This window comes from Fonsecaea multimorphosa (assembly GCF_000836435.1).
Source record: "Fonsecaea multimorphosa CBS 102226 unplaced genomic scaffold supercont1.27, whole genome shotgun sequence".
In the NCBI taxonomy this organism is placed as follows: Eukaryota; Fungi; Ascomycota; class Eurotiomycetes; order Chaetothyriales; family Herpotrichiellaceae; genus Fonsecaea; species Fonsecaea multimorphosa.
In genome coordinates, this window is record NW_015971661.1 from 186827 (window position 1) to 199667 (window position 12841).

The 12841-nt window shown below is 52.6% G+C and overlaps 3 protein-coding genes across 3 annotated transcripts; all 3 read right to left on the bottom strand.

The window, feature by feature from the left end:
- Positions 1-2209: 2209 nt before the first annotated feature.
- On the bottom strand, positions 2210-2770 carry Z520_09989 (uncharacterized protein; the record flags this gene model as incomplete). The annotated part of the gene is made up of 1 exon (XM_016780483.1): positions 2210-2770. The coding sequence occupies one exon, from the start codon at positions 2768-2770 to the stop codon at positions 2210-2212; it is 561 nt and encodes a 186-aa protein (XP_016628402.1).
- An 849-nt stretch (positions 2771-3619) lies between these two features.
- Positions 3620-4829, bottom strand: Z520_09990 (uncharacterized protein; the record flags this gene model as incomplete). Its single annotated transcript, XM_016780484.1, has 3 exons — positions 3620-4433; positions 4541-4629; positions 4707-4829. 3 exons carry the CDS (start codon positions 4827-4829, stop codon positions 3620-3622), a joined length of 1026 nt encoding a protein of 341 aa, XP_016628403.1.
- Positions 4830-8811: 3982 nt separating this feature from the next.
- On the bottom strand, positions 8812-12630 carry Z520_09991 (uncharacterized protein; the record flags this gene model as incomplete). Its single annotated transcript, XM_016780485.1, has 1 exon — positions 8812-12630. The coding sequence occupies one exon, from the start codon at positions 12628-12630 to the stop codon at positions 8812-8814; it is 3819 nt and encodes a 1272-aa protein (XP_016628404.1).
- Between the last annotated feature and the right edge of the window lie 211 nt (positions 12631-12841).

Below are 12841 nucleotides of genomic sequence, written 5' to 3' on the forward strand. Positions count from 1 at the left end.
CAGACCCGGCACATCGAAGGAGGAGTGAGAAGCGTTTTGAGTGCAACAAGTGTGCAGTCCAGAAAGTCGAATCATTTGGTGTTGGGGCTTGTGTATGAAACACGGAATGATGGGCTAATGGAGCCACTCTTTGCATTCGCGAACCAATCCGTAACAACCAGGAAAGGCTGCCTTCTAAGCGCCCAATAAGCGGGCGTTGCAACGTTTATTGCAGCACATCTATCCATTCATCCATCAATCATTGACTAGGCATAAAGGTACGTATCTGCGCAAACTAGGAGGCTGCAGGCATCGATCAACCAGTCCTCAGATGAAGACAGGGACAACCACCACATCGATAATATTCTCTCATCTTCAGCCTGAGGACTATCAACCAAAACGAAAGTCCAAGCCACTGACTGACCGCTTTGACGGCCACATCCTTGAGATTTCGGTGGAGCCTGTCCGACTGGTCAGCCAGGTCATCACCCCTATCACATGGGAGAGGAAAAATTGCTCATGACGTGCTGGGAGAAGTGTCACAAGGCTGATCAACACCCTTCACATCTAGAGCCTTTGGAACCTGAATGCAGGCGCATATTGGGTCACAGGGTACATGGTACAGGGTACAGGGAATGTCTGCCTTGAGCACAACGAAAGCGCTTGCATTGTTCGGAAACTACTGCAGCCGGACTTTTCTGTAGCCAGGCGAGTTCTCTACAAGTTTCGTTCGAGACTCGTCGAGCAACAGAGCGCAAAACAAAGGTTCCCAAGCAGGTGGTGGACGGGTTTGTTCTTGCTTTGGGGCCCTTTCCATAAGAAAAGGGTAGCCCAGCAGGCGGAAAGAATTGCGATGACTGTTGTTGGAGTCCACTCCTTCTGGACACTACTGACTCCTGGTGATTACCAAAGAAGGGCTGGCTCTCAGGCACTCGCCCATTGCACTGCCACCGACGCAATGAACACCCCTAGCAGAGCTGGAGCAAAGAGCTGGCATGGGACGGGAGGCACCCAAGGAAGGAGTTGCGGTGCGGGCTGACTCTCGGAGTCCGGCGGCTGAAAAGTCGCATCTGCTTTGGGGGAGGACATACTCGGTACTCGGTACGAGATATTCATCCATCACATGGGCTATGAGCGGGATGATACCATGTCAGCGCGCACGGATATTGCGGGATTCGCTCTGCTAGATAACGCAAATATTTTTGGAATGAGAGCTTTGCACGTTATTTTGACAAGACATACCTCATTGTTGTGAGAGGCTCCTAGAAAGTATATCGACGAGCCCGCTTCAGCAATAAAAGGCACCATCCGGGGCAGAGTGCTCAATAACGACAAGATGCCAGCTACCTAGGTATATTAGCGATAGTTAATACTTCGTCATACGTATAGGAATCCCGCTATATCTAAGAGTAGATGGACTACCCTCATAACTGAAGGTAACCTTATAACCAATGATTAATCACTTTTCCCCATTTTTCGTTATTCAAAGTTCATCTTCTTCTAGCCGACGACGACCTCGAAATTCGTGTGTATACCGCACCATCGAAGCCACTGTCTCCCCCGTCTCGGCCGGGCTGCGTATCAGGAAACTTTCCAAGCCCTTGTACTACCTTGGTGCCCTCGCGACTGTCGCTGAATTCCGCCGCCAGGGCTTCAACGACACTCCTCCGTCATCATTTCGTCGGTGTCGCCCAGATTTGGGCCATTGCACACCTCTACGGGGTTCCTCCTCCCATCCCTGTAGCGGTGAAGATCTGGACGAATCTCGTCGTCATTCTCTAGCCTTTTGGTCTAGGATAACATGAGTAAACTCGTCGTCGGCCATTGCGTCAGGTGTCGCCGGTTGGACTCTTGACAGTTTTTGCTCACCCTTGTTGACTTGCTTGATTCGGGCATGTTGCGAGAGAACGGTGCAGGATCTGGTCTGAACTCTGGAGTCTGAGCTCTCATGATAGGAGGAGAGCGTGGTCTGACCGATGGAGAGCATTTGTCGTTAAACTCTGAGGGCCTGCAGAAGAGAGGACGTAAAGCCAATACCCACATGAGGTCTTGCTCGAGTGTTTTGGTTACTAGGCAGGCAATCAACCATAATATTGATAGCGGAGAAAGGACGGAGTGCGACGCCAGTTTCTCCCGTCTGCGCTGTGGGAGTTCCTTTGCGATGACGGCCAGCATTTTCTGAGATAGAGGGGCTTGCCGTCGGTTGCTTGGTGCTCTGTCGTTGAGAACCTCATTTCACATTTTCCGTCTTCTCTTGAGCTTCCTCTCTCTCCCGTCTCCTCTTCTCCTGTCTTGCCATGGGATGCTCGTCGTCTTGGGGAATCTCACCAGGTTTCAACCCCAGAGCTCTTCGCAGTCGTTCACTCTCTTGTTCCTTTGCCTCGGCCAACTCGTGCACCTGGTAGCTCTTGAGCCCCTTCCCGTCCGCTCTTCTGGTACTGCTGCCGCCTCCTGATCTCCCACGGTCCCGGTTCTTCTCGCGCTCCATCTCCTTCGTTAACTGTTCTCGCAGCTTCTCACACTCTTCATCGATCTGGTCCTCATCGAGCTCGTCATCCTCCAATTTCTCCCTCAGCTCCAGGACTTTGACTTCAATGGCCCGTAGACGGTCATGGTTCAGGATTTCTTGGTCGGGCTTCCGCGTCTTGGGGGGCTGTTGTCGAGCGGAGGAATCTAGGCTGTAGGGGGCACCGACACCGACGGCGCGGGGTTTCAGGAGAGAGAGATTGCGCTGAACATAGCCTGATGTTCCTGAGCCACGAGGGGTGGAGAGACCAACGTTGGACGACATGTTTGAATTCACTTTACACCTAGTCGTTGTCGTTGTCGTCAAGAGAGAGAGAGCCCTTTGTTTGATAGGCCTGTGGCGTACAGTTAAGGGCGAACAACCTCGTGAAAGAACTAGCATATTGCGTTATCGATAAGAGTCACGTGAACCATCCACTTTCTCTCGTCGCAAGACTTTGACGCTACGCCCTTACAGGTTGTAGGGGGGCTCGGGGCTGCGACGCCTAGGGATACTAGGGGTCCAGTGGATATCCACTGCTAGGGGCCCCCGCCACACCCGCTTAGGTGCGTGGTTCTGACCGCCTGGAAGTGCTCGCCCGGCGCCTTACTGCTCTTGTCCTGTTCTCGTCCACCCCTCGGAAAATGAATCCGCGTGTACCTCGAATATCGTGCCCATTCCACCACTCACCACTCAGCACTATCTCGCCCGTCTGGTGCGTCCACTCTGCTAAGTTCTTTTATTTAAATGCCCACTGCCCTCGCTGTTTTCTTGCTCATCTCACTCCCCAATTCCTGACCTCGTTACTTCCGGGTCGTTCTCGTGCCCCCGGATGCTCCTGCATCTCGTACTCCCATGCGGTATTTGAACTCATCCTGTGTTGTGAGATCCTGACCATTCTTTTCCTCTGTATTTTGGTCTGTCTTGGAACCATTTATGCTGGCTTTGTGTTGCAACGACGCCATCTGTTTCCGAGACTTCTTGTATGTCGCTATCGAATGCAAATCTACCCTGTTACCACCCTTTGGGTTGCTGTCATTAGCGCTGTTGTCTCCTCTGGACATTTCTGCGTTGAGCCAAAGGCGTCCTCTGCTCCACGAGAGAAACCGCTACGGTAGACTGCCTCCCGGGGGCTCATCGTTCTCCGTCAACATGATCGTCGAAACCACCTCCGGCCTCATCCTGCCTAGTCCCCCTGTACATGGAGGCCATGTTCCCGGGCCAAGGAAGCATGCCATCGATTTCGTGTCCCCGTCCTTGCCATCGCTGTTGTCCACCCGCTCCGAATGTTTCCTCCGGTAGACCGTCGACTTGGAACTGGCCAGCCGCAGCTTGTGTGGGCATCCGCTGACCCTGCATCCCGGGTCGTCCCCTTCCTGCAAAGTCCATAACACTCATATTTGGGTATAATGAGCCGGCGGTCAAATCCACATGGCCATCTTGCAGCATTGCAGGGTCGATACTGCTACCCAAACTCCCCTGGAATTGTTCCGCGAAGCCGTCCGGAAGGCTGTCCGGGATGCCATCAGACATCTCCTCCTCTTCGCCGTCTACTTCCATTGCTGATGTTTGTTTCCCTCTTCGGCTGGCACCATCAGTCGTCGCTTCTGCAAAGGTGAGTCGGTCATCGCCGGTCGTCGACGATCGAGTCACGGCAGAAGAGGCGGTCTTGGTGCGCGACAAATCTGGGGGTGGAAAATCCGGGGGATGATACGATTGTGGACGGTGCAGCGGATTCTGCGTTTCCAAGACCGAATCTGACCGGCTAGCTGCCATACGAGTATTGTCTACCGCTGGAGGGCTCAACCCCAACCCTCGAAGAATTGCATCAGTGGATACTCGACCGCTGCTCTCGTCTGGAATCACTCCTGGGAAGCCGCGGCCTTGGCGACATGCCCAGTAGAGTCTCTGGAGCGCTTCGTCGATCACATCCTGCATACCCCAATACCTGCAGGCAGAATCGTCAGGCTCAGAGCGGCAAAGGAAACATACAAGAACACGGAATGTTTTGTCGCAAGACGGTCGATTCTCGATGCGACCATCGGGGCCACTCACCAGTCTCTCGCCTCTCTGCGTCGTCGCGCACTATATTCGCATGTGCTTTCACTTGCTATGCACGCCGAGCAAGGTGTGTTACCATCACACTACACTGGATGTCAGCCATCTGACAATGCCTTTGCTGGATCGCCGGCAAAATTCTGCCGGCAAAGAGTCAATTCACCTTGCTCTTCTTGATCTTGCAGCGATCACAGGCCCTCCCGATCCTGACCCTTGATTTAGCGGGCTCGCCACCTCCCGTTTTGGGCGACGGCTTAAGATCTTGGACCTCTTTGCGGTTTGGCATCCTGTTGTCGTGCTGAACACCTGGCCAGGTTGCGCCGACGGCTCTCGAGATGACGGTGCTGGTTTGGGGAGCGGTGTCTTGTCCCCCACTAACGCAACCAGCTTCCGCTCTGCAGTTCCCGACAGTGAGGCACCGCAATAAGACGGCTACGTTATCGGGAATGCAAAGGTATGGTTCTAATCGATGACAGACGGCCACAAGACTGCAGAACGTCGCTCATCGTTGCCACCCGAACTCCTCTCTATTTCAGCCACCGTCTCAGCCACCGCTTGCTCGATGGCCCTGGGAACCCACAAAGCCTTGGCCAGGGATGTCCAATATGCTTCAGGAGAGTGTAGAAAACACGGTCAGATGTTAGAGGAGTGGCATGGGCGAGAATTGGCGACAAAGTCCTTCTTGGCTCAGTCCCAGGTTGTAAGGTTGGAAAAGAGGGATTGAGGCAAGTTTGGGCGCGATGCAGCATCGTGGAAGAGAGTCCCTACTAAGATCTCAACTGTCCAATCGGGTCAAGACACAAAGTGGCGTCCTCATAATGGAATCGTCAAACACTTTACCGCGACCATTTCTTTTTCCACCATCTTCTCTGACTTGGGCTCTTGTTGACCCTGTTTTCCGGCCTCCACAACCCACCCGAAAAACTTTGCAAGACCGCGCTCAAGTACATACTTAGGCCCATGCCCTAGTCCTTCCGTCTAGAATTTCCCGGAAAACCGATTTTGCGATCCAGAACCCAGGGGCAGCTTCTCCAATTGACCGGCGAGGAGAAGTAACTCCTGGCGTCCTTAATTCGCTCCCACAGCCTTAACCCATGCTCATTGAAGCTAGCGCTAGATAAAGGCATGACATGAGAGTACCAGCCAGATCTGTCAGTAGATTTCACCCAGGGTTATCTACGCTTTTGACTCTTTGGCGCGACGACGGTGTCCAAGATTGTCTTCCAGCACCGTGGCTCCGACGGCTGTTATGACAGACAGATTGGTATGTGCGTGGGAATTCGTCCTGTGGCAAACCCACGAGCGCGCGATCCACTTCCGGCCTGAGATCGGCACGGGAAGCTGTTAACTCTATGGCGAGCATTGGCCATTGGGAGCTTGGTGCTGGATATGGACAATGGGCAAGGACACGCTGGACACTGGACAGAGAAGCTCCTCCAACAAGCCACATCCAACCACAAAGTGTGGCAAAAGGTCGCCTGGAAATACGTGGACGAGTCCGGATGTTGAATTCGGGTTCCGCTTTATCCTTGGATCGGCAATTGCCATGGTTCCCCAGTGCCCTGCCAGCCCGGAAGTTTTATCCAAGTGGCATTTTCCAGGGTTAGGGAGACACAGCAGTGCTCCACTGGTCAGCCTCTTTTTGTCCTTGCCGGGAGGTAGACCCGTCCTCTCAAGGGCCTCTGGTGTCTCCGGCCTTTGAGCTGGCTTGGCCATTCTTGGGGCCCGGCCGTTACGGGGCTATTGTTTTAGCAATCGCCCAGAGAAGGGGACGAAGGCGCTTCTTACTACTTTACGTTGGATATCTTCGATGTGAGTGCTTCAAAGCTTGCTCACCTCTCTCAGAATCTCCAGCACGATATCTCTCCGTGTCAGGTTACCGCCATATATGATGATGATGTTGTTTCTTCTGCAGCCTTGAGGTCCAGTGGAGACACTGATGTCTCGCTCTCTCGCCTTACCATATTCCTCCTTTTGCAGCCTGACCGCGGCGACCTTCCTCGAGATTACCAGGCATTGCAGACACCACATGGTGTTCTGCTTTCCGTGCACGTTTAATTCGATGCTCCTTCAGCTTTCAATGCTTGACCGAAGTGTCGTGTCGTTCGGGGGCATGACAGCGTTGTCTGGAAAGCTGAAAGTATTGACTGATGGACAGAGACTCGAAATCAACATAGCAGTATCTTCTGTTGGGTTTTGAAAACCCTGTTGACAGTTTCATTCCTGCTTTGCCTGCAAGATCCGTTGCTTCAAGCATGCTTTCTTTCAACGTTGAACCGAATACCCTGGTGCCCTTGTCTGCGACTTCCGAGACTGCAACCCTTAAACACAAAGCACAAAGCACAGAAGGACGCCTCGTCACTCAGGAAAGAAGAATTTGATGCCAACATGATATTCCACGCCGTTCGGTTTAGGGACTGCTTAATTTTGTGCAGCCAACCCTGCCGAGGCCCATGAAGTCGAATTTTAACATGATAAAGGAGCTGAAGAAAAAGGTAAAATAGGCGAAGGGATATGGTCGGTCGATCATGTTGACAATGCTTGTTCAAGGCTTGCGAACAGGCACGCCTCAATACTCGACTATTCGAAACCAACAGGCACCATCTAGCTCCAGCCCTCGTCCTAGCGATGTTTCCGTTCGATTGTGCTAATGTCAAAGCCAGGCTAGAAACCCGAATGTATCGAATATTGCTTCACAAATCAACATCTCCCTATCTGTTCGACGTCGCCGTCTACTTTGATTTTCTTGCTCGAATTGGTGCAGAACCGCCCTTGGTTTCGTCACCTTTTTTTGTTTGGCAGGGCGGCTCTGCTGTTGGACTATGACTACAACCTGACACTAAGAGCGGTGAATTTTGAGATACTTGAAATCGTTGATGCATACGAAGGCATACGGGTGTCGAACTCCTCACAAAGAAATTATTTGAAAAAGAAGTTGACGAAGTCGCGTGGACTTGCCCTGTTACAGGATCTTTTCAGACGACCAACTCGCTTTGTATAATGCATGTGACGATACACGACAGTCTGAGAGTTGCATGATCAAAGAGAGAACACAAGCATTCTGTGCGCATGTTTGACGAATTCCTTCCCCTCGTCTCCCCCCCACGGCCGGGTCCAAATCGTTCATCAATCGTGACGAAGTTGCATCAGCACCGCAGCAAGCCGAGACTAAAGAGCCTAAGAAAGCAGGGCAAGGAGGAGATGGAGATACCAAGAACAACAGGATGGAGAAAAGAACCGACGAGGAGATTGATATAGATAGAAGAGGTGCAGAAAAGAGGGACAATCCCAAGAGCAGACCATAAGAGACAAGTTATCCAACCTCTGGCCATATGTAAGGATTGAAAAGGGAAAGGAAGGAAGGGGGGAAAAAGGGGCAAACACAATGAAAAAGGACTTGGGGTCGGGAAAAGACAAGAAGGATTTTGCGCAGACGACTATACTGATCTCATCGGACCACTATACCAATGGATAACAATGTCGGGCAGCACGCCAGAAGACGCTTTCTAAATACCTACGTTCCTGCCTGCGTCTGCCTGTCTACCTAGGATACCTCCCAGCCTGCGCCTCTTTCGCTATCACTTGGCCTTCGTCTCAGCCAACGATCCCCCCCATAACGATCAACGCACTGAAACCCAACAGTCAGGTGGATCAAAACAATTCAAGGGGTGGGGGGCTGCTATACCTTTTTGCGTCGATAGGCCAGAGAGATCCGGTGCGACATGCCGAGTACACGCTTCCTCCTCCTCTTCGACTCGGCTAGATCACCAGGTCGGGTAGGGGGGAGGGGTGAACGCTTCAGCAATCAGGCTCAGGGACTACGGGGGGGGAAGCAGAAGGCAAAAAGCAAAAGCAAATACAAACGCAGGAGGCAGAAGCAGAAGCAGAAGCAGAAGGGGCTGAGAAATGGGATAGACTTGGTCGGGTTTGGGTCCGGGTTCGTGGGTCGAAGGGCGAGTTAGGGGAGTTCATGTCTCTTTGACACTATACCGCCATGCGACGGGACAATGGCAGTTCATGCAACAGCCAGAGAATAAAACCTTGGAAGAATCGGATTGGAAAAGGGAGGAGACCATCCACGCGATCGTCGGAATGCACCTTTTTACGTCTCATCAATTGTACTTCGTATTCGAGGCCGACTGTATAAGTTTTACTAACCCGGAAAAAATCAGGCTATATGCTGGAAAACATCATGTCCGATCCTTCCAGTCAAACATCACCAAACCCCAGAATCTGAGCACCAACCAAGTCTAGTAGCAGGCGATTGTTTAGCTATCCCACATCCCTTCGCCCAAACCCAGCAGTGCGTCTTGCAACCCTTTCCTCGCCCGGATTGCCTCCTCCCGGTCCTCGCCCCTCAGTTTCGCGCTGAAATACAACTCGACCAGCGTGCGCAGTTCGTCGTAGGTGTATCCGACATCCTTCTTCTGTGCCTTGCAGTCCCGGACGTATTGCAGGATCGAATCCGGTCCGGTGAGGAACAGGTCGAAATATCGACTCGAGGAAATAAGAAGCCCGTCGTCTTCGTCGCGTTCCGAGTCGTCGGCCGTGGAAATGCCGAGGCCAGTTTGCTCCTTACTGTTGCTGTTGCTGGTCCAGCTCCGTCTCTTGTCCGTTGTATTCGCGAGGATAGCTCTCAAATTCTGCTGCACCACCATTGTGTCAATCCTGACCCTCTCGGCCCCATTGGCATTCATGACTCCAATCACATCGGCGGCGGCAACAAGGTAGCGATCTACGAGCTGCGATAGCCCCTTGAGGATGAAATTCCTCTCTCGCGTGCCCAGGAACGATGCGATGTTGGAGTCGAAAGCAATGAGATCGTTGTTGAGCTCGAGGATTAACGGAGACGCTGAAGACGGTGGAGAAGATAGGACGTAAGGGTAAAGTCCTGAATCCAGAGGCGGAGCACCCGCAGAGTCTCGGTTATCAGGCGAGGTGGTCGGGCTGTTGTTGTAGTCAGGCCCTCGCAAGGTGCGGGATAATTGGTGGATAATCCCACAACGGATGTCGATATGAAGTGTCAACAGGCACGTCTGACCCAGTGAGCGGAAGGAGGACACAACCGTATCAAAAGGAATGGCTGTTTCAGACGTGAGAGGTAAGAAAACTGGGGCCGTGGCGCCAGCGTGGGAGGGCGATTTGCTGGGTCCGCCACTTCGCAAACTGGTGATCAACGTCCATCGCCGCGCGTTTCTATTTTGCGAACCACTTCTTGCATGTGAGAATCCTGTATGTAGACTGCTGTCGACATGTCGAATTTGTGCCAGAGCGGCGCCTAACCACTGCATGCTGTTATAGAGCAGGGAGAGCTGATGGACTGATTTTGGGTCGGAGATAATGTCGTAGGCGGAGAGCGGGTTGGCCTTCGTCGCAGAAAGGAGACTCTGCACCTCTTTGGTGATCAGGCTGGATCGAGACGCCTCTTTGTTGGTCGATTTGTCGTAGTTCAGCAGCTCCAGCGCGGCATCGTGGACTTCGCCGGATGCTGCAAGCGAGGCAGCCGCTTTGGTTGACAAGGTGTTGTTGCCATCTTGGTTCGGATCTGGAGACGCCACGCGGCTCACTAGAGCCTTATAGAAGCCGTAACACTTATCATAATACGTGACCAGCTGGTCGATGATGAGCTGTGTGAATATTTGATCTTGCGGAATCGAGCTCAGCATTGCCGAAAAGGCACGGATTAGTGCCATAAAAGATACTGTCCCTTTGAAGATCGGATGCGGCGAGTGCTTCGACCATTGCGGGTCTTCTGAGAATGCTTCTAGATCAATCATGGCCTGCGCACACAGCTCGGTGACAGCTTCTTCGAGCTGAGGATGGAATACGTTGATGAGGAAGTCGTCAAGGAAGGTGGTCAACGTGCTCATGGGAATATGTGCCGTCGAAGGTACAATGTCTTTCAGACGCTGCAGGAACGTCAGGGACGGAGTCAACAAGATGGTCATGTTGAAGACGCCTGGCTCAATTAACAACTTGTGGCCTGTCACAGTGCTGTCCTGTCCACTGCGGTCTGTAAGCACATCGGCCCCATCTTTCGCGCGGGCTTTGCTGACGAGACCGGGTACTGAGCTCTTGAGGATTTCATTCAACTCATCCTCTTCGGCCTTCATGGACTCTGATTTCTGGTCCATCTCCGCAAGCCGGAACATCTTTTTATTCTTGTCCCGCTGGGGCCGAGCGAAAATGTCGGTGCTGGCAGTGCCAGACAATCCAGAGCGCAAAGATGTGTGGTCGCCGTCGGTGGCCAGATAGTCATGCAGTATCGACCGCATTTCCAGCTGATACAATTTCCATAGCTCTTTGAAGCCGGTGGTGTACTTGTCTGGCTTGGCCGCCTTTTCTCTGGCAGCAATACCTCCAATCACTTCGTGAAGCACCCGATGACCTTCGGCGATGGCTTCAAACTTGGAATAAAGGGTCCACAGGAAGTCGGACAAGACTTGTGCCCTCCCATCGTTCGCTTGCAATGAGTACGTCTTTCGATTTGCTTTGTTGAACTGGGCTCTCAGATGACTAGGATATTTGGCATCTATGTCGTGGTTGGTTTTGTCGGCGACCTTGTATAACTCAAGAGGCATTCTCTGCTCAATCCTCGAAACGGCCTCGCCAAGTTGACCCAGTTTGTTGAGTGATTCAATGATCATGTGTATATAATAGAACGTGTCAGTTTCGGGGTTCTTGGTTGGATCCTCCACCATAGGCGCCGTGAGGTCGACGTTGTTTAAGTAATGGTTGAAGGGTCGGTCCCAAGCATTGATTCCCACGGCCATCATATTGTCCTTTGGATCTCTATCTTCTCCGTTGGCTTTCTTGCCTTTCCACCTGTCCTTGCAATAAGGACTTCTCAGATAGAGATGCTCGTGCAACTCCTCAATGAGGATATCCAACAAGGTGCTCTCTTGGTTGGTGAAATAGCTCCGAAGATCGGAGATGGAGCCGATACCGTCGAACTCGCTTTTCGTAATGTCTTTGAGACTGTCCATCAAAATGTCGACGGCCCCGAGGAATTTCTTCTCGCTGATTTTCTCTTCCAGCTTCCCCGGAATGAGCTTGAAAGACTCTATCTTGCCCAACGTGACAAGCATGCCATCGAGTTCGCCGCTCTGTTCGGCAAGAGTCCGCAGCTCCGGCCGCATCGTTAGCATGCCGTCTTTGACGTTCATCAAGCCGAGCTTCAAATGTCTCACGCGACTTTGACTGTCCCGAATCGCGTTCTGTATTTTGTGATAAGTGCCCACGGCGCTGTTAAAGTCGGCATAGTGCTCGTTGACCACGGACTTCAGACACTTCTGCAGGTCCATGTGGGTGTTGGCAAAGTCTCCCTCTTTATCAGCAAGGCCCAGGGAACTGGGATCCATGAGCCTGAGGGCCATCTTCACAGGGACACAATCGTCACCCTCCATATCTTTCCAATCTGACTGTATGTGACGCAGAATTTGGTCCATGCTCTTTGCCGGACGTCGGGGAGAGTAATGTCGGTTGGCAGTGTCTGGAGGAGCGTAGTTCTGGTGGGCAGTGTAACCATTCGTGGGCGTTTGTTGGCTCGGACCGGATTGACTCGGTTTCGAAGAGATGGTGGACGGCGCAGGCATCTGTCCTCGCATCTCCCTGCCATCTCGACTCCTGCCCTCATTGTATGCTCTCTGGCTTTCGTTGTAAGCTCTCTCCCTCTCCCGGAATGAGGGCGTCGGCTGCCTCTGTTCGTACTCTTGAGGGTCCCTTGCTCTTCCATAGTCGTATTCGTTCCTCGAAGGAGAAACAGTCTCCCCATATCTTGCACGCGGCATTCCCCCATAGGCCCCCGAGATGCTCCCTCCTCCTGTACCTGACAGCGTTGAGGGCAGAGGGCTTGGTGAATCTCGATCGCGCTGGTCATACGGATTTGATCTGCGCCTGCGCTCTTGAGGTCCGAAACTGTTGACGGATGGAGAGGAACCGTTGTTCTGCTGATTTAGGTACGGGTCCGCATAGCGACTGCCGGAGACCGAGTTGGCAGCATTCGTAGGGGCATATGGATTGGAGTCGTTGGACTGGCGAAGTCCCCCGTATCCGCCGTTGACGGCATACGGGTTGTTACCGCTCATGCTGGCCGAAATTGCAAAGCACAGTGCAGGGGAGTCGCATCTTTGGTCAGATGCAAAGGAAAAGAAGCACTAGCCAGGACAGCCTCAAGGTGAAACAATGTCGATGAGGAGCTTATTAGTCGCAACGGGAGAGTGAGATGAATCGCGACTTGTACGGGGAGTCGGAGACGCAGGTCACCCACCCACTGGTCAACGCTTCTCGTTCCTCCAA